Source organism: Pelobates fuscus, chromosome 13 (assembly GCF_036172605.1).
Source record: "Pelobates fuscus isolate aPelFus1 chromosome 13, aPelFus1.pri, whole genome shotgun sequence".
NCBI classification, from domain to species: Eukaryota; Metazoa; Chordata; class Amphibia; order Anura; family Pelobatidae; genus Pelobates; species Pelobates fuscus.
The window spans coordinates 9,485,154-9,507,453 of NC_086329.1; the positions used below are offsets into that span (position 1 = coordinate 9,485,154).

General features: G+C 41.8%; 1 protein-coding gene across 4 annotated transcripts in view; it reads right to left on the reverse strand.

Moving 5' to 3' along the window:
• The window catches only part of SLC35F4 (solute carrier family 35 member F4), a 119,039-nt gene that overhangs the window by 37,456 nt on the left and 59,283 nt on the right, over nt 1–22,300 (reverse strand). For 2 of the 4 annotated variants that reach the window (XM_063440382.1, XM_063440380.1), the window contains exon 1: nt 4,256–4,559. The exons of the other annotated variants lie outside the window; for them this stretch is intronic. In XM_063440382.1, the coding sequence (XP_063296452.1) occupies nt 4,256–4,331 (76 nt within the window). In that variant the 5' untranslated portion in view covers nt 4,332–4,559. Of the gene's footprint in view, nt 1–4,255; nt 4,560–22,300 lie in introns of those variants that run through there. 4 annotated transcript variants of the gene reach the window in all.

The window sequence follows — 22,300 nt, forward strand, 5'->3', positions numbered from 1 at the left end:
CCACCTAGCAGCTGTATAGATTGCTTGGGGTATCTTAGCCCAAAACCGATCCACCTAGCAGCTGTATAGATTGCCACAGGTATCTTAGCCAAAAACCAATCCACCTAGCAGCTGTATAGATTGCCACAGGTATCTTAGCCAAAAACTGATCCACCTAGCAGCTGTGTAGATTGCCACGGGTATCTTAGCCAAAAACTGATCCACCTAGCAGCTGTGTAGATTGCCACGGGTATCTTAGCCCAAAACCGATCCACCTAGCAGCTGTATAGATTGCCACAGGTATCTTAGCCAAAAACCAATCCACCTAGCAGCTGTATAGATTGCCACAGGTATCTTAGCCAAAAACCAATCCACCTAGCAGCTGTATAGATTGCCACGGGTATCTTAGCCAAAAACTGATCCACCTAGCAGCTGTGTAGATTGCCATGGGTATCTTAGCCCAAAACCGATCCACCTAGCAGCTGTATAGATTGCCACGGGTATCTTAGCCCAAAACCGATCCACCTAGCAGCTGTATAGATTGCCACGGGTATCTTAGCCCAAAACCGATCCACCTAGCAGCTGTATAGATTGCCACGGGTATCTTAGCCCAAAACCGATCCACCTAGCAGCTGTATAGATTGCCATGGGTATCTTAGCCCAAAACCGATCCACCTAGCAGCTGTATAGATTGCCACAGATATCTTAGCCCAAAACCGATCCACCTAGCAGCTGTATAGATTGCCACGGGTATCTTAGCCCAAAACCTATCCACCTAGCAGCTGTATAGATTGTCACGGGTATCTTAGCCAAAAACTGATCCACCTAGCAGTTGTATAGATTGCCACGGGTATCTTAGCCCAAAACCGATCCACCTAGCAGCTGTATAGATTGCCACAGGTATCTTAGCCCCAAACCGATCCACCTAGCAGCTGTATAGATTGCCACGGGTATCTTAGCCCAAAACCGATCCACCTAGCAGCTGTATAGATTGCCACGGGTATCTTAGCCCAAAACCGATCCACCTAGCAGCTGTATAGATTGCCATGGGTATCTTAGCCCAAAACCGATCCACCTAGCAGCTGTATAGATTGCCACAGGTATCTTAGCCCAAAACCGATCCACCTAGCAGCTGTATAGATTGCCATGGGTATCTTAGCCCAAAACCGATCCACCTAGCAGCTGTATAGATTGCCACAGATATCTTAGCCCAAAACCGATCCACCTAGCAGCTGTATAGATTGCCACGGGTATCTTAGCCCAAAACCTATCCACCTAGCAGCTGTATAGATTGTCACGGGTATCTTAGCCAAAAACTGATCCACCTAGCAGCTGTATAGATTGCCACGGGTATCTTAGCCCAAAACCGATCCACCTAGCAGCTGTATAGATTGCCACGGGTATCTTAGCCCAAAACCGATCCACCTAGCAGCTGTATAGATTGCCACGGGTATCTTAGCCCAAAACCGATCCACCTAGCAGCTGTATAGATTGCCATGGGTATCTTAGCCCAAAACCGATCCACCTAGCAGCTGTATAGATTGCCACAGATATCTTAGCCCAAAACCGATCCACCTAGCAGCTGTATAGATTGCCACGGGTATCTTAGCCCAAAACCTATCCACCTAGCAGCTGTATAGATTGTCACGGGTATCTTAGCCAAAAACTGATCCACCTAGCAGCTGTATAGATTGCCACGGGTATCTTAGCCCAAAACCGATCCACCTAGCAGCTGTATAGATTGCCACAGGTATCTTAGCCCCAAACCGATCCACCTAGCAGCTGTATAGATTGCCACGGGTATCTTAGCCCAAAACCGATCCACCTAGCAGCTGTATAGATTGCCACGGGTATCTTAGCCCAAAACCGATCCACCTAGCAGCTGTATAGATTGCCACGGGTATCTTAGCCCAAAACCAATCCACCTAGCAGCTGTATAGATTGCCACAGGTATCTTAGCCCAAAACCGATCCACCTAGCAGCTGTATAGATTGCCACGGGTATCTTAGCCCCAAACCGATCCACCTAGCAGCTGTATAGATTGCCACGGGTATCTTAGCCCAAAACCTATCCACCTAGCAGCTGTATAGATTGCCACTGGTATCTTGGCCCCTCTATTCACAAATTAACTTCTATAAATTTAGGAGTACAGAGCACATCATGATAACAGACATATTTAATGTTCAATATTGGTATTTGACTACTTGCTGGCAAGTTAATGTATGGTTTTAGGGGTTTTGGTCTAAACTGCAATTCGTCCAAATCTGGGAGGATCAGGTGATTAATTGAATTTCCAAATTCTGAGCCAAAATGTACCTGAATCATGAACCAACTAAAATGCGCAATGGTCAAGCATGTTCTTTTTGGTTCAGGATTCTGCACACACACAAAAAAAAAAGAATCTCATGGGGAAAAAAAACGATTGGCTAGGGAACAGTCACTACATGTTGAATGGACTGCAGTACACTGGCCCATTTTGAACCCTTAAGGTTCCGAAATCAGTTTTTCAACACCAAAATTCTACTACCACCACTGTATCTCAATTTATTATCAGTCCACTGTTATATAAAGATACTGGCCCTGAATTTTAGTGAACACCCCCCTCCCCCCCAAAAAAATCCCATATAATAACGGTATACAATAACACTGTGACAAACAAAGAAATCAAAAATATCCTAAAGTTAATATACACGGATGCAGTCTATATTAATCTACCTGCCTTCAAACAAGTTTTAGCTATTAGAAGCTTCTATGTATCCAATTACCAGACAGAATCTTCTTCAATGCACAACGATCAGCAGAAGTTAACTCTCGGAACAAGTGAATTAATAACCCATGAGTAAATCACATAGCAATGAATACATATAAAAACAGACACGTGGGCAGAGTTTATTGCTATATAATATTGCCATTGTACTATATCACCTTTAAAAATCCATATTGTCATTTTAATATTTTTTTACAGGTTTGAAAATGAGTAAAGGATGTATAGAACATGTGTCCAATGTTATGCTATATGACTGACAGTCTATTTTGTTCCGCATACATGTACGATCTATATATATATATATATATATATATATATATATATATATATATATATATATATATATATATATGCAGATTGCATTAATTTTCCTGGCAGCTGGTGTCCTGACTAACAGGCTATCATGAGTAAAGTCACTTCAAAAGAAAACACGCAACACAATTCCTAAGCCTCTAATAAAGTCTTTTATGTGCGAGTATAGAGCGGCAGTCGCGGCAGCCTTCATAGTTCACATCCCCGCAAATAACCACAAGGTTATACGGGCATCCACGTATTATTGCTACAGTTTAATAGCAGCTATTTTCTTCTTCGAGCTTTCAGACTGACGTCAAGTTTGTTGTCACAAGAGACAAGACTTGAATATTCCCAGAGAGCCGACTGCAGGTTCCGTGCCTCATAAAGCACAGTTTGATCAGACAGATACTGTATTTACCTGTAGCAAATTCACAGCTTTAAAAAAAAAAAAAAAAAATACTCACCTGTTTAAAGGCGAGACATTATCGTGCTTGTGTCTCACTTATTGTCTAATTACTGCCTACAAGATGCCCTAGGCAAGTGAGCATACTATCAACTCCCATTTTTTTATGGACCCAGGACATACTTGAAAACGAGAGAAATCTCAATGTACCCATCCTGGTAAAATATTTTATAAATAAATACATTTTCTATTCTCTTTTTCCTCAGCATTCCATTCTCAAGGTTAATCGAAGAACTCTGCAGCATCACGTAAAAAGCATGTCTTTTTTTTCCCGTTACAATATATTTGTTTAATAAAATATGTCACAGCCTTCTCAACATGATTTCGATACTTCTAACATGTAGGCTGAGACCTTTTGTTTATTGCATTTATAAATTCATTTTTTTTTCTTTCTATCCATCACATGTTAACGGCACATTTCAATATGCAAACCTCTTCTTCCTCAAATACAACGTTATCTTTCAAAAAAAAAAACAAAAAACATTATCACCATACATTGTATGGTTTTCCTAACATAAATGTTTGGCACATTTTTTACTTTTCTTTTCTAGCTTATATTTTAATTGTTCTACAGCACAAATTAGATCATTAAAGACCTATAACACTTTAGTGATAGACAAACACACACATAAACAAATATATAAAATAACATCTCTCTCTATGTATCAGTAAATAACTTGAATACAGAGATGTTGGCTTTTAAAGACTTTTTGTTATTTCTATCCATGAAGATGTATAAATGCAGTATTTACCATCTATGATTGCTGCATGTAATTCTGAAACACTGAAGGACGAGACCGGAACCACTTTAGCAGAATGTTTCTTCATTCTAAGTGAAGTTTTTTATTTTTTTTTCTGTTGCTCGATTTCACACGGCTGGATTCAGTTCTCCTGCATCCTTGGCATTGCTTCTAGTCCAGGAGTGTGCATTCATACTGCCTAGTACCTACTTGTCGTTTTGGAGATGCAGTGGTGAGCCAGGAGTCCTGATTCGCTGTTTCCCTGGGAAACCATTTGCAACACATTCAAACAATTCTTGACCTGTGCCAGCACTTACCAGCATTCAATTGTTCGGCTCGGCAGTTAATGTGCAAGACGTATTAAGCAATCCTACCTATTTTTATATTTTTTTTCCCACTAGCAGATCATGCAGTCTCTCCGGACGATGGTGATGTTTGAGCATAAATGTCACATGTTTGTCTGCAACAAATGGTATGTCCTTTGTGACGTCTAATTGTCCTGATTTTATTTATGCAAAATAGTATTTGTACATAACATCCAGTACCTGCATTATGTAATACCATGCAAACTTCTGTTCCTTAGCAGGGAAAGCCTCTGAAAGTAAAGGTGCATGGTAATTGCCATCACAGCAGGCTGCGTGAAATCCCTTTTGGCTGCCGAACGAGCCTGAAACACAGTGCTCCGTGATGCGTTGCAAGTCCCAGTGGACAACAAAAAAAAATATGTGGAGTGTTGTGTCAATAGCTGAAAGATCCGTTGTAATCTCATGTGCTCTAATATGCTAATTCCAGCACTGGTACTAAAGGCAGAGAGAAATTAAAATTCAACAGCTGTAAAATACCTTGGTGCACTCAGTGGTGTGTGAGATAGTGCAGGCTGTTGCCGAATGCCTATTATCTCCTGTTACAGAACCAATTCATTCGTGCAAAGCCCAGCTAAAGCTAATGACTGATTGGTAAGCTCTGTTTACGTGCAGTGCTTTAGAGATTTAAAGATTTTTTTTTTTTATCTTGCCAATCAGAAAAAAAATAAAAATAGAATATTCCTGCAAATCCATTTGTGGAATAAGAGCCACATAATTACTGGAATCCAATTCATATCCACTGAGTATTGCACTTTTCCCAGTTTTATTCGGCATAAAGGGTATTGCCATAAATAGACCAAAGGTGCACTCTAATATAAATAGAGAGGAGCGTGACATCTCGGGCTGTTTACTGATAACATTTAACAAACAGACTATTAGAAGTCTGTTCAAAACAGACCAGCAATTAGTGCGGTGGACGGAGATTTTACAGCTGGTTATGCATAAAATTGGCAGGATCCACAGTCAATCAATCCCATCGTTTTTCCCATTTATCCGGCACATGTTGCATTAGATTGTTAATAAGCATGGGTTGCATATAAAACACTGTCTGAAAAGTGAGACTATCGCTCCAGATGGGCCATCACACATTCATGCTGTGCTCACATTACATTAATGTTGGAAATCCCTCCCAGCACCCTAATTAATGTACCGTTTGTGTAATTTTGTAAAAAAAAAAAATGTAAACATATAAAAGTATAAAGTGATCTCTTGGATCAAGTACAAGTTATAGGATTGTGCTGAGTGAGATTAAGAATAGAGTGGCTATTTCTATAGATTTATCGTCACCAAATTATACAGAAAACACTCCAAGCACCATAACCACTATAGTCCAGTGTAGTGATTATGTTACCAGGAGTGCGATGGTGTGGTTTTAATACAAACATTTTAGCACATTTTAGTAACTTCCCTGGGTCCCACCACTTCCCAGTGGATACATCTAATGTTCTCTAACAGGAGATGTCAGATGTCTCTCTAGAATAAAGCACAGCGAATGTCTGATCGCACTCATTGTCTGAGAGCGTTCTGCTGACGCGCTGAGCCAATGATTGTAGTCCTGTTTTGCCCTGGATTCCTCTGTAGAGCAATCTGGATTCCCAGGCTGGAGACGACCAGATGCAGGGGATGCAGACACAGGGACGCGGCTGGACTGAAGTAAGTTCACAAACCATACCGAAACAACAACATCTTACAGTGGGATGGTGCCAGGGGACTCCAGACACAATAATAACTGCAGTTGTTATGGTGCACGTGATAGAAGAAGGGAGTAGCTACCCCCGTTCTCCATCACGTACTCCTTTTTTGTACTGGAACAGATAGACTCAGATTTGGGTTATCTGAGCTGCCTACACCATCCAACTATATGCGCTAGAAACCTGCCACCTCTAGAGTGGTTATGGTGCTTAAAGTGTTCCTTTAAAAATAAACCCCCAGTGGTCAACTTAGATTGTAAAAAGAGGTGTCATGAAAAGTACCCTCCTGTATAAACATGATTTCTGATCCCAGGGGTCCAGAGAATGGGGAGAATGGTGTGAGCATGTTAGACAGTCAGCACCTTTTGTTCATCCTCCCTATAGGACTCTAGTAGAAGGAATGGGAACTCGCACTTGTTTTCCCACTAAATTAGGGAAAGTGAGAAAACTCTGACTTGGATTAAGACTTGTGTTACACACTCAGCAAATTTTCTTCTATAACAACTGCAATACCAGCTACTGCACGGTCTGTCAAACACCCTGTCTCAACTAAATGTTGACCATTCTATAATGCTCCATTTCTTCTCTAGTTGCCGATAACTATTTATTGGAAACTGTATTTTTAGATTGCCGGCTTGGTTACTCCCCATCTCTAGTCTCTGTTAACACCACTTCGGATGTCAATACTTGTTGTGTTGTATTGTGCTGTGTTGTGTTGTATTGTGCTGTGCTGTGTTGTGTTGTGCTGTGGCATTGTCCCATGTTGTGTTGTATTGTGCTGTGGCATTGTCCCATGTTGTGTTGTATTGTGCTGTGCTGTGTTGTGTTGTGCGGTGGCATTGTCCCATGTTGTGTTGTGTTGTGCTGTGGCATTGTCCCATGTTGTGTTGTATTGTGCTGTGTTGTGTTATGCTGTGGCATTGTCCCATGTTGTGTTGTATTGTGCTGTGTTGTGTTATGCTGTGGCATTGTCCCATGTTGTGTTGTATTGTGCTGTGCTGTGTTGTGTTGTGCTGTGGCATTGTCCCATGTCGTGTTGTATTGTGGTATTGTGCTGTGTTGTGTTGTGCTGTGGCATTGTCCCATGTTGTGTTGTAGTGTGCTGCCTGTGGATTATGTTGGTGCTATATAATTACTGATGATAATAAATGTTGGCAGTTTATCTGTAGCTATAGGAATACTATAGGTGAGTAAGTCTTTATTTTTTATTTTTTCATGTTGCTGAGTAGGTGATTATTCAAAATAATGCCTTTTGTTCTTGGCTTTAATTATTCAGTCCGTGTTAATTTTACTCTCGATTTTCTTTGAGAATATGAATGAACTCTCCATTTTCAGGTCATGTAGTAGCCAACATAAACAATTTTCTGCCCAAAATGCCCATGTTGCTTTGATGTGCTCTGCTTCAGTTGGAGAAAGTTAAACAGTTGCTAACATTTGACTAGACCATCTGATATTTTCTCAATATTGAACACGTAACCACTTGTAGACTTCATAGAATTTGTAGTATCTCCAGGTGTCATGGATCCCGGCATGGGTGCTCGTGTGACCACATCCGATGGCTGTGGCCTGCTAGTAATACTACAGGATACTTACCCACATCACGGCAGATTATGTCCAATGAAATACATTTTAGGGTTATTTAAACCTCTAACTGTCTTTTATCAGTGCCTTGTTGTGGTTTCCACTTGCTGGTTATCTGAGAGGGCATTCTTATTTTTATTCTGGTATTTTGATCTTGGCTTGCTCCTGACTATCCCTAATTCTTGTACCCATGACCTATTGGTTTTGTCTATTTGTTTATGCCTGACCTCTGCTTGTTACTGACTATTCTTATTACGTTAAATTCGCCCATTCTAAGCCCTAGTAATACATTTATCTAATTTAGTATTTTTTCCATTTTACTTGATTCTGTGGGGTTGGCTACAGTTTCATCCTGACACTAGCCCAGTGCGCTTCTACATTTCAAATTCCCATTGGGGTAGGCATTGGATTGGTTGAGATCATCAGAATTGTTGATCACAGTCAAGAAGGTGGGACCAGCCTTGGAGAAAGCAGCACGGCGTGGGAGAAAAGATCAGAAAACCCCCTTTTTAGTCCTTGGGGGGGGGGGGGCAGTCACCTAAAAAGTTACTAGGACTGTATAGCACAGGTGCAGGCAACCTTCGGAACTCCATATGTTGTGGACTACATCTCATTTGATCCATTGCCAGCATTATGGCTATAACAGATGTAGTCCATAACATCTGGAGTGCCAACGGTTGCTTACCCCTGCTATAGCGTTACTACACATTTGTAATCCATACACTTTAGTTAGTTTGATTATCACAGTTTTCTCTCTTCTTTTGAAAACCAAGGTAGTGAGTGATATATCGTCTAGAAATACTTAAAATGTTAATTTGTTTTACTTAGGAAGAAATGTATCTCATATGGGTACATGAAGCATTTTATTTATATATACAATGATGTTGTAAACCACTTCCTGGTGACCTGTTTATTAACAGAACTCTGCAAAGAACAGGAGGTCATCCGTTGAGACTTGGAGATAAGAGGTTTTGCCTACAGAAAAGGGTTCTCTACAGTAAAAAACAATAAAACATGTTGAGTTCTCCGTATTGTGTTAAAATGGTCGGATAGTTGTTTTTTCTTTTGTTTTTGGAAAAGTAGGATAGAGTGTTTAAGAATATATATTACTTAATATGTGGGATTAATGCTTGACGTTAATTCAAGGAGACATCTGATTCACATTTCTGAAGTGAAGAGAATTTAAAAAAAAAATTGTAAATCATATGAAATAATTGTTTTTTTTTGCTTTAGTCTTCCCCGCCCCCAACCTACACTATTATATAAAGATATATATCTGTGAATGGTATGAATGTGTTCAAGTGTTGTATGCTGTCAGGGTTCTCGGGGAATAAAAGGTCTATGGCTAGCTGGACTGTTTTCAAATCCTCTGTGGTCTACAGAGTTTATAAGAGTCTTCCACATATCCTGTTGTTTTTTTTTTTTTTTTTTTGTTTTTTTTACAGAGGTTTTTTCTTTCTTTTTTTTTACGAAAAATGATAGACAGGACTCCTAACAAGTGCATGTTGGAAAAAAACATGCTGTGTACCTAATATAGTTGTGTAGAAATGTGCTCATGTACTGGGGTAATAGTATCATCTGAAGATAACTTTGTGGCTACATCCTTGTATAAGCTTTCATGCTGTGATGTTAACTATGTTTGTTTGTTTTTGAAATAATTGGGGGGGGGGGGTTTAGTCTGAGTTCCATCTTGTACAATACGACGACACATACTTGAAAATGGTCATTGTGCCTTGTTGATATGTCTCATGTTTTTTCATGTGTAAGGAAATTTAGTATAAATACAAAAATGAACATGAAGCATTCTTATCGAAGTGCTTTCATGGGCAAGTTCCTTTCACAGGATTTCACATTTTAATTTTTATTTTTTTAAATCATCTATCCACTTCAAATCGATACTTACGTGCTCATAGTATGAAACATTTCGTGATTCCAAGCAACCCAAACTCATTTTACCACTATCGAGTTGATTTTATTGAGCATATTTACGTTCGACTATGTTCCGTACCTCAAATGACATATTTCACCTTCTGTTATATGTTGTCGCGTTTTGTTTTTCTTGATTATTGTTTTTTTTGTTTTTTTTACTTTTGAAGAGAATATCTTTTAAATCTTTCTTGTACATTTTATCATACTTGCACCTGGCTAGGTCTGTTTTTTTGTTTTTTTTTCTTCTATATCATCATCTGCAATCAACTTAGTGTTCACAAACATAACAAACTAATTTGCTCTAGAATTGCAATTGTGTTTGTTTTTCTTATCATGCAATTGACTTCCCCAGATCCTTGATCAGCATTCCATATTTGATTAACAATTTTCATTTTCTTTTAATTTTGCTGGAGGCATCAGCATTAATTGCTCCAATACAATGCTAGCATTAGTTTTATTTTAAAATCGCTATTAAACGGGCATCTAGTCATAAATTGTGTCATCCATAATATTACATTTTATCACTTCTGAAATTAAAATATTACTTGATAGAAACACTCTTCTAATACTAGTTGAACTTCTGATAGTAATAGGTTTTTGTTATTCTTTAGTGTTGTAATAAAGAAAACTCGTGTAATTTTTTTTAGTTTTATAGTGTATATTGTTTTCTGTGCACCTTTTTCCAGCTTGCTCCTTCTCGCACACGGTCTTTGTATGTAAACCATTTCTCAGTCACATTTTATCTCTGGTTCAATGTCTCACTACATCTCATTTTCTCATGTTTGAACTGAACTATTCTTTCTAGGTTCTGCCGCTTCTAACATTTTTGTCTCCTTTCCTTTGTCATGTCTTGCATTTCTCCTCATTCTGAAACTCTTGGCTCGGTGTCGGAACGGCCAGATTCGCCAGTAGGCAGGATAGGCAAATGCCCAGAGTGCATGGCTCCTTGATGTGTCCTATTGAGTACATTAAAAGTGCCTTTGTTGATATATTTTCTGGCTTTGTTTGTTGCTCTACATACTGCATTTCTGGAGTAAGTGCTATATCCTGTTATGAAGGATGAAGACAGATTACACTTCAATAGCTCTTGTGTAACTACCTCTGAAATGAGCTTTTCGTTAGAGCCTGAATGTCCACATATTTCTTTCTGAGTCTGCTACTGTATAGTGAAAATATGAAACCAAGAGGGATGCACTCACCTGGACATGCATTCATTATAAGGACGGGAAGTGAGTGAGCGAGTGCGCTGGATTGTATATTTTGTATGTTGTATGAATTGTCCCCAGCAGCACCCTATAATGTATGCATGTTTAGGTGAGTGCAGTCCTCTTGGTTTTATTTATATATTATTATTATTATTATTATTATTATTATTATTATTATTATGTTATTATTTATATAGCACCATCAAATTCCGCAGGGCTTTACAGTGGGTGGACGAACAGACATGTAGTTGTAACCAGACAAGTTGGACACACAGGAACAGAGGGGTTGAGGGCCCTGCTCAATGAGCTTACATGCTAGAGGGAGTGGGGTATAGTGACACAAAAAGGTAAGGATAGTATTAGACTAGTGACAGTTGCAGAAGAGGAATCATTTGGAATATATTTGGGATTCCAGGCCAACTCCTTGGTTTTGCACACTCCCTGCTGTCACATGTGCCTCATCCCAGGATCCTATTTAGCCTTGACCTGCAGAGAGTCTGATGAGGAAGCATTTCCCCAAGTAAGTGAATTAATCTCCTAAAGGCAGGCATTAGGCTGTTAGAGTAGGACCTGCCAATAATGGGGCACATTGACGTTGTGGCAGGCTTATGCAATATATACACTGTAACTAAACCCCCACTGTTTTTTGCCTAGGTGAGGTGTTTTTAAATAAAACTTAGCTTCTGTGAGCTTTGAAGTTGCTGTTTAGTGAATGTGTTGGTGCGCTGGATCTTGTGTACTTTATTGTGAACCAACGAAACAAGACTCGGTATGTGATGTTCTCTTTAAAGGATACTCTCTGAATTTGGATAATAACAGGCCACTATGTGGTGCTGTAAAGGGCTTGTAAAGGAGGTGCACTGCTTTTTACTAACCTGTATCAACAAGAGCTGTGTATACTATGTGTATCTAAGTTAAAAAAATCTGTTTGAATGGAGAGCAAAGAATGGAGTTTGTACCTTCAACTTGCAGGACTTAACGGATCTGCTGCTAATGTCTTGGTGCCAGATACCACATGTCTTGTGGAATCCATAGCTGGACGTATCAGAACTGTTTTGGGAGCATGAGGGGGATCTACACGACATGAGGAAGGAGGTTATAATGTTGTGACCGATCAGTGTATATGTGTATGGGTTATATACACACATTTAACAGTAGTTGCTAGGATGCAGCAAATTACTTGTATATGCACACGGAGGTAATCTTCTATTTTGAAAGAGTAGTGAGTTTAATGAATTTCCCTGTTTGACCACGAATGGATGAGTTGTAATGACTGAGCTGCTTATTAATATGCAATTATACGATACATTTTATATATTTATAGTAATTCTGTTATTGTGAGTTATCCTGTGTGTGCTCGAGGGATCACCTAGGCTGCCCATTCCGGAGCTTCATCCAGTTATGTTTGTTTGGTTTTGTACAGATTAAGAATTTCTAAAGGTATTTGGCATATTTAATACCTCTGAAATGTATATTTGGCTGTTGAATAGAGGTACCTGTTATCAAGCATTATTTTATGAATGGTGGGTGATTCACTATCTACATCCTGTTCCAAATTATTATGCAAATTCTATTTGTGTCACAAAGATTAAATATTTTGTTTTTCAGTTTAGCTCATGGATGGCATTGTGTCTCAGGGCTCTTTTGATCACTGAAAACAATCTCGGACACCTGTGATAATTAGATTGCCAGGTAAGCCCAATTTAAGGAAAACCTACTAAAGGAGGGTGTTCCACATTATTAAGCAGAGCACCATTTTCATGCAATAAGGGGAAGAAAAAGGATCTCTCTGCTGACGAAAAGAGTGAAATAGTTCAATGCCTTGGACGAGGTCTGAAAACATTAGATATTTCACGAAAACGTAAGCGTGATCATCGCACTATTAAGAGATTTGTGGCTGATTCAGAGCACAGACGGTGTCAGGCCTTAAGCCTCCCGATGTCTCCTCATGCTTCCGGGTTTGACGGAGCTTAGCCACACCCCCATTGACGCGGTCTGCTATTTAATGCGACCGCACCAGCTGATAGACGCTGGATTATTGAAACGCGTACCGCACCAAATTCACCGGCTCACATACCTCGCTGAAGACGACCACTTACAACTGGACCGGACTGGAGGAATATTCAAGTCCCCAGCATCTCTCCTCATCACCGACAGGTGCCTGCTCTCTCTGCAACCATTCACTGAAGCAACCGCCTCAGAGGAGAGCTGGGGACACAATCCCTCTACTTCTGAAAGTTAAGTAACTCACAGTCTCTGAGATAAGAGCTACCAATGCTAAAGCTTTATTTCAAATACTAAAGTCTGCTATCAAGTTGTCCAACAAGCCTGCTACAGCTTTCCTCAAATCAAGTATTATTCAAGTTCAGCTGTACCTGTCTTGCTACAGATAGTCTTATTTCTTCATACTAAAGTCTACTGTCAAGTTGTCCAGCAAGCCTGCTACAGCATCCCACAAAACAAGTACTATATAAGTTTTGCTGCACCAGTCTTGCTACAGATAATTCCAATGTATACAATCTCTTATAATTTGAACTGTTAACAAGAATAACGGACTCTAATGAATTCTGAACCTTGTCATTGCTAAATGAAACAAACCGTTTATTATTTAAAGAAACAGTACCTGTAATTCTAGAACTGAAGTCTCAGTTCCATCTAAGTGTCTTAATAAAATATCAAAGTCCTAAGAAATCTGCAGTTGTGTTCCACATCATTTACTGTGAACGGGACGGGTTCATGCAGATAAAGGCACATTGAGGAAGATTTCTGCCAGATCCATGCATCAGATCAAGAGAGCAGCTGCTAAAATACCATTACATAGCAGCAAACATATATTTGAAGCTGCTGGTGCCTCTGGAGTCCCACAAACATCAAGGTGTAGAGTCCTCCAGAGTCTTGCAACTGTGCATAAACCTTCTATTCGGCCACCACTAACAGGGGCGGGCTGGGCCGGGGGGCAGGGAGGCAATTGCCCCCCAGGCCGCCCGAAATTCTTTTAGGACCGGCCGTGGCGGGCCGGCCCTTTAAATGCTGCAGCCGCCGAGCGCTCTGTAAAGAGCGCTCAGACGGCTGCAACAGCTTTTCCCTCCCTCCCCTGTAGGTGGCCGAGCTGCACTCCGGTCCGCGGTCCCGGCCGGAGTGATGGGAAGGTGCACACTGAGTGTGCACTTCCTGTCAGTCCGGCCGGGTACAGGAAACAGAAACTCCTGTTCCGCGCGGAACAGGAGTTTCTGTTTCCTGTACCCGGCCGGACTGACAGGAAGGTGCACACTGAGCACCATCCTATCACTCCGGCCGGGACCGCGGACCGGAGTGCAGCTCGGCCACCTACAGGGGAGGGGGTAAGAAGGGGGGGGGGTGGTAAGAAGAAGGGGGGAGGGAGTAAGAAGAAGGGAGGGGGGGGAGTAAAAATAGGGGAGGGGGGAAGTAAAAAGAAGGGAGGGGGGGAGTAAAACGAGGGGGGGAAGTAAAAAGAGGGGGGGGGAGTAAAAAGAGGGGAGGGGGGAGAAAAAGAGGGGAGGGGGGAGAAAAAGAGGGGAGGGGGGAGAGTAAGAAGAGGGGAGGGGGGAGAGTAAGAAGAGGGGGGTAGAGTAAGAAGAGGGGAGGGGGGAGAGTAAGAAGAGGGGGAGAGTAAGAAGAGGGGGGAGTAAAAAGAGGGGAGGGGGAGAGTAAAAAGAGGGGAGGGGGGAGAGTAAGAAGAGGGGAGGGGGGAGAGTAAGAAGAGGGGAGGGGAGAGAGTAAGAAGAGGGGGGGAGAGTAAGAAGAGGGGGGGAGAGTAAGAAGAGGGGAGGGGGGGAGAGTAAGAAGAGGTGGGAGAGTAAGAAGAGGTGGGAGAGTAAGAAGAGGTTAGGGGGGAGAGTAAGAAGAGGGGAGGGGGGAGAGTAAGAAGAGGGGAGGGGGGAGAGTAAGAAGAGGGGGGAGAGTAAGAAGAGGGGAGGGGAGGAGAGCAAGAAGAGGGGAGGGGGAGAGAGTAAGAAGAGGGGAGGGGGGAGAGTAAGAAGAGGGGAGGGGGGAGAGTAAGAAGAAGGGGGAGTAAGAAGAAGGGAGGGGGAGTAAGAAGAGGGGGGAGTAAGAGGGGAGGGAGGAGTAAGAAGAGGGAAGAGAGGGAGTAAGAAGAGGTGGGAGTAAGAGGGGAGGGGGGAGTAAGAAGAGGGAAGAGAGGGAGTAAGAAGATGGAAGAGAGGGAGTAAGAAGAGGGGAGGGGGGATAATAAGAGGGGGGGAGTAAGAAGAAGGGGGAAGTAAGAAGGAGGGGAGATAAGAAAAAGAGGGGGGTAAGAAGAAGAAGGGGGTAGTAAGAACAAGAGTGGGGAGTAATTAGAAGAAGGGGGTAAGAAGAAGAGGGGGTAAGAAGAAGAGGGGGGTAAGAAGAAGAAGGGGGAGTAAGAAGAAGAGGGGGGAGTAAGAAGAAGAGGGGGGAGTAAGAAGAAGAAGGGGGTAAGAAGAAGAAGGGGTAAGAAGAAGAATTGGGGTAAGAAGAAGAATGGGGTAAGAAGAAGAAGGAGGGGGTAAGAAGAAGAAGAAGAGGGGGTAAGAAGAAGTAGGAGGGTTAAGAAGAAGAAGGGGGGTAAGAAGAAGGGGGGATTAATAATAAGAAGGGGGTAAGAAGAACAAGGGGGGAGTAAGAAGAACACAGGGAGGAGGGGGTGTAAGAAGAACACAGGGGGGGTGAGAACACACAGAGGGAGGAGTGAGAAGAACACAGGGAGGGTGGAGGGGGGATGAGAAGAGCACAGGGAGGGTGGGTGAGTGTGAGAAGAGACCGCTAGGGGAGGGTGGGGGAGAGGAGAGACCACTAAGGGGCAGGGGAGAGCTCTAAGGGACAGAAGGGACAGCTCTATAGGACAGGGGGCAAGACAGGGAGCTCTTTAACACTACGCGCACACACACACACACACAATCCCTATACATACGTATACATACACAGAAACACACAATGCACCCCTATACATACACAGAAACACACAATGCATCCCTATACATACACAGAAACAGAACATGCTTCCCTTACACACAGAGAAACACACAATGCATCCATTGCACACACACAATGCAACCCTTACACACAAAGACAATGCATCATTTGCACACATACACAGAAACATACAATGCAAACCCTTACACACACATGCAAACACACACACACTGTTTTCTTACATACACACAGAAACACAATGCATCTCTTACACTCAATGCACACACATACAGACACACACCTTGCATCCCTTATGCCTACAAACACAGATTCACACAATGCATCCCTCACACACAACCAGAAACACATAATACATCCCTTATACACAAATACACACTGCTTCCACTACACACAAACACACTGCATCACCTGCACAAACTGGTATCCCTATACACTACATACCATAAGCACACATATTAGATAACACATAACACATCCCCTACACACTCCACTCCCTGTGAGCGAGCTCATGGGTGGGTGGAACATATAAGTGGACTTATGAGCGGGCCTTATGGGCATACTCACCGTCAGGCACTGGGGCCCAGACCATGAGCTGTGTAAGAGGCCCCCAAAAAATGGAGCTGCTTCCAATTCTCCCAGAACGTTGAATTTTGTGACCACAGTTGCAAACAGCCTCCAGAGGTCCTGTTCTACACCAGACCAGTGGAGCCAAACTGCAGCCCATCATCATCCTCTTCTAATTGTAAGTAGGCAATCTAGTATATTATTAGTGACACTAATCTATAATTTACCTCACATTAAAGGGACACTATAGCTTAATGAAGTGGTTCTGGTGTCTATAGCTGGTCCCTGCAGGCTTTTTAATGTAAACACACACTGTGTGCAGCACTGGCGTTAGTTCATATGGCAGATCATATGGGTGGGGCATTGTGATGTCACATGGGGGTGGGGCGGCAAATTTATATTTTGTCTAGGGCGGCAAAAATCCTTGCACCGGCTCTGATCCTGGGCAGGTGCACCAGTCTACTGGTGACCCACAGGAGGGGAGTGCACTGATTGCACTGCACTCTCCTCCTGCCCAGACCCGTCTTGACCGCAGTGCAAGTGCCCTCTGCCCCTAATTTACAGTGGCTCACACTCACAACAAGCAGTGCCTGGAGCCCTTTGCAGAGACGGAAACAAAGAGGTTCTGCGGCAGCTGGCCGTCCTGCAAGCATTACATTAAACAGCTGTTCCCCATGCAGCCACAGGTGGCGTTGTGCTGGGAGACTGTGATTACTCTTCACTTCCTCCCAGCCTACAGAGCAGCACATGGGGGAGAGAGGAAGAGGCATGATTTAATCTTGAATAAATCCTCTAAGCAAACCTTTATAAATTTGGGGGGATCAGCTCTGTTTCCACAGTTTATTGGTATTTACTCTCATCTCAATATTAATATTGAGGGATGTCTAAGTAGTAACATCAGTGTGTGTCAGCAGGGCCAGCCCACAAGGGCCAGCTCACAAGTTGGGTACACCAGCATATTTAATTTAAACGATTCGCTGGTGGTCCACTGGTGCGCACCAGCAGTAGGTGCAGTCAGATCATATCCTCTCCCTCGTGGTTCCGGCGCTCAGTTAGTGAGTCAGAGCACAGGCTCAGAGATTCTCAGCCTGTGCTCTGACAACATTGAAAGTCAGAGCCGTGAAGGAGCGGGTATGGCAAAGAGCTACTGATTAGCATAACATCAATATCCGTTATAAAACCAGAAAAAGGTGGGCATGGATGGTGAACTGATTTGGTGGCGCAATGGGCCACTTGACTGGTTTTGCCCCCCAGGCCTTAGGCTGCCAGCCCTCCCCTGACCACTAACCAATGCTCACAAGCAGAAACGGCTGCATTGGGCAGAAAAATACATGACTAATTTTCAAACAGTCCTGCTCACTGATGAGTGTTGTGCAACCCTGGATGGTCCAGATGGTTGGAGTAGTGGATGGTTGGTGGACGGCCACCCTGTTCCAACAAGGCTGCGACGTCATGCTGCGAGTCATGTTTGGGCCAAAATCATGGGAAGAGAGCTGGTCGGCCCCTTTAGGGTCCCCGAAGGTGTAAAGATGACCTCTGCAAAGTATGTGGAGTTTCTGACTGACCACTTTCTTCCCTGGTACAGAAGGAAGAACTATGCTTTGCTTTCCGTAATAAAATCCTCTTCATGCATGACAATGCACCATCTCATGCTTCAAAGAATACCTCTGCATAAATGGCTGCTAGGAGAATAAAAGGAGAGAAAGCCATGGTGTGGCCTCCATCCTCCCCTGACCTCAATCCTATTGAGAACCTTTGGAGCATCCTCACGCAAAAGATCTATGAGGGTGGGAGGCAGTTTACATCCAAACAGCAGCTCTGGGAGGCTATTGTGACATCTTGCAAACAAATTCAAGCAGAAACTGTCCAAAAACTCACAAGTTCAATGGATGCAAGACTTGTGAAGCTGCTATCAAATAAGGGGTCCTATGTTAAAATGTAACGTGACCTGTTAACATGTTTACAAAGTTAAAATGTTGTTATAAGTTTGATTGAAATAGCTTTTGATTTCAGTAAATAAGCTGCAAACACAACAAATGACAATTTTCAGTTCTTTACAACCTATAAAGTGTTTTGAAACTTACTGTGCGTAATAATTTGGAAGTGCATTGTACGTTTTTTATGTTTAAGAAAATACTGTTATCATTAGGAGGTTTGTTCAATAAAATTTGAATTGTACTCTTAATAGTTGATAACATGAGAATTATGCTGACTGTTATTTACATCAATTATTTAGGTAAATGAGAAAAATATAATTTGGAACAGGGTGTATAGGCACGTGAGAATTCCATGTAGCCTAAAGTATCTAACATGAGCCAGCTGTCAAAGGAAGTTTTCCAGTAGATGTTTGCATGCAAATTTAAAGAAACCAAGAGAAGCAAACTGTGCCACTATCTTAAATTTACAGTACTGATGTAGTAGTTATGGTGTCAGGATTGCTCCGGAACCATTTCGGTGTTTTTTGTCAAGATATTTGAACGCAATTTGAAAGCTTACCTGAGTCCCGCCAGAGCTTGTTTATGGATTTCTTAACACATTGCTCATCTTCACATGGAATGCACTGATAGCAGTTTCCTGATTTCTAATAACTGCGTTGCTTTATATAAAGTCATTTGATTTACGGGCTTGGGGTTTGGGGTTGAGGGTCAGGGCGGAAAGTAATTCTAGCTCCTGACTGTGTTACTACATCGGACATATAAAAAATGCGAGACATTTATACTTTTATACACATTTGTATTATATTAAAATATTGCATTCATTAATAGATCTTCTTTTAATTATGTGACCACTTCTATTTTATATTCTAAAATGTCAGATTGGCGTCAATATGGCTGCTTTGTGAAGGCGGTGATGATAAAAACACAGCAAACTGTATTCTGCACGTTTGCTTAATGTCCAGAACACATACATTAGCTGCAGGTACATGCATTTAAAAAAATAATTACGCGTATATAGGGAGGGGGTGCACAATTTTGCATCACATCATTTCATTATTATTGTTTTATCATGCATCATTGTCTGTAATTTTAGAAAAAGGAAGACTAGCAGAGATCTATTTACTGATTTAAGAAGTAAAACCTCTTATGGCCAATGCGATGTCTTCCGATGTGCTCAATGTCTGACAGCCCGAGTTGTCTCATTACAGTAATGGCTCGATAGTCTCATGCCTAAGTGGAAATCCAGCAATAATGTAGAATCAGACAGATATTAATGGAACAATTTCGCATGCCTCAAAAACACTAGCTGAAAGGGACATAGTGTTTTCATTCTCAAACAAAAATGAGTCACCCTTTCAATGTAAATATTCATGATGTCAAATAATATACTCATTTTCATACAGATTATTGGTATAATCTTACAATGGAATAATTTACAGTCTCATTGCAGTGGCTATCTTAATGGGGAACAAAACAACCAGGGCAAAATATAACTAGGGGGAGAAAGACAAAAATAGATTATAGTTGGAGGAAATAAGAGTATGCTAAAAAGATTGGTAGGGAAGTGTCAGAGATTAGATCTGTTGATTTACTAAAAACAGTTATATAGCAATATAAGCTACTATTCAGGTATGTCACGTTGAAACCTTTAATCGTCTCTGTCCCCCTCCCACCCACCCACTCCCGAGTATTTCATAACGATTAAATGATAGATACTGAGACAAAGTAGACATTGCTGTAGCTCTTTCTATGGAGGATCCCTCATTGTCACTGGGATCCTCCATAGACCTCGATGCTGTACTCTTGCGCATGCACAGCGCTGGCATCTGTTCCTGGCATCTGAAGAGGACCGTATGGAATAGGATAGTGGCACCCACGAGGGGCATGTTAAGGTAACTAACACCTGCCTTTGCCTGCTCCCTGTGGGCGCTGGACCTCAGAAGCGATTTCACCCATGGGGGTCTTTGCAAATTATACAAAGACCCCAGGCAGTGACAGAGCAGCTTTAAAGCATCTGTTTTCTTCCAAGAAGGCAAAAAACTCAAATTTAATCTATTTCCAATTATGCCATTAAATAGAGAAAACCATTCCTTCTTAACTCCAAACTGGCAATCCGATTTCTCGAGAATCAACAAGCTGTTAATATAGGCGATCGTTGTAATTATAGCTCTGAATACCTACGTTTTCTCTTAAAAAAAAAAAAGTACAAACAAAATAACCATGTAGCCCTTTAATGTGTGATCGAGAAGATAAAGACTAGAATTCTATAAAAAAACAAAAAAAAACCTGGATCAGTCGGGAAATGAACACCAATTGGGAGGTTTACTCTCAGAGTCTGGAGTTTGCTTAATGAGTCCCTATCAGATCTAGGTGCTCTGCTGTAAATATTGTTTATTAAGATCAATCATATACTGCATTACCTCTGGTTATAACGTGCAGTTTGGAACATGCCTCGGGGCATTTGAATTGGCCTAAAGCTGTGACCTTGCCTCAGACTATATCCTGCATGTATCGGACCTAATATTTTTTTACTTTTATTTTAATGAAAGTTAGTCACCTGTTATTCCTCTGCTTATCTCTGTATTATTGATGTATGCTACATGAATACATTCTAATTCTGGAATTCGGAATCTCATGCATTCAGCCTTGTTGTGCCTCCGTCTAAAAACTTCTGTGGTTTTGATATGTTCATTTTATGGACTGTGGATCCTGTGGTTAGGAGCTCCAAATTTTGTAGGGTGCTCCGGCGTGGTCTAACAGAATAGCAGTACTCTGAGCCACTTATATTTTGTTTATACTTTTTGGGGCATTAAAGGGAAACTATAGTGCTAAGAAAATGGTTGTTTTCCTAGCACTATAGGGTCCTAAATCTCTTCTCCCTTCCACCCCTACCCACCTCGGCACTGGGTCAGGCTTCACTTCCGCTTCTCCTCGGCCGATGTCAGCCATCGTCGGGGACCTAGGACTGTGTTCGCTCAATGCTTTCCTATGGGGTTTTAGGTGATGCTGGATGTCCTCTGCAGAGTGTGAGGGTGTCCCGCGTCAGGTGACCAAAAGACACCTAAAGACCTGGAAGCATCGATAGTGGCTCTCTGGTAGACAACAACTGGAGGTGAAGTTAACCCTGCAAGGTAATTATTGTAGTTTATCAATCAGTCAATCAGTCAATCAATCAATCAGCTGAAGTGGTCATGGTGCCTACAGTGTCCCTTTAATGAGAAACTGTTTTCCCCATAGTTTGCTTATGACTAAGCATATCTAGTATGAAACGTACCAGGCAGACTGCTTGTATTGTTGTTTTTTGCTGTTTGTCACGTTTGCTGCGTTATATAAGGTAGTGTTGGATTTTTAATAGACAATATTGAATTTGGACAACTAGAGATGTCTGTAATTTTTACCACTTGGCACACCATTCGATTTCCCCCCCCCCCCCTCTAACTGGGACTGTGTTTTAGGACCTAAGCAATGTAATTGGAACTTGACTATATATCTGTTACAGCTCAATAAAGGGAACGTGGAGGTCTCCTAATAAACCTGTTGATATAATTTTAAAATGTGATTCGTCTCATTAGTGAAACAGTGATATTTTGTGACCTACAAAGCCGTGAGCTTAAGTACGCCACAATATGCAAGGGGTGCGTGATTAACAGGGATTAATTATGGCTCAAGTATTAAGAAGAGACACGTTATTATAAGAGCAGAGTGCATTAATTCCCTATAATTAAACATCTCTTTAGCACACTTTGCAGACACAGTATGGTTTATGTTACCGCACGCACATACACCTCCTCGTCTTTCTTTCTCTTGTCCTTTTCCCCCCCAGGAATGAGGGCATGAGCTGATGACACAA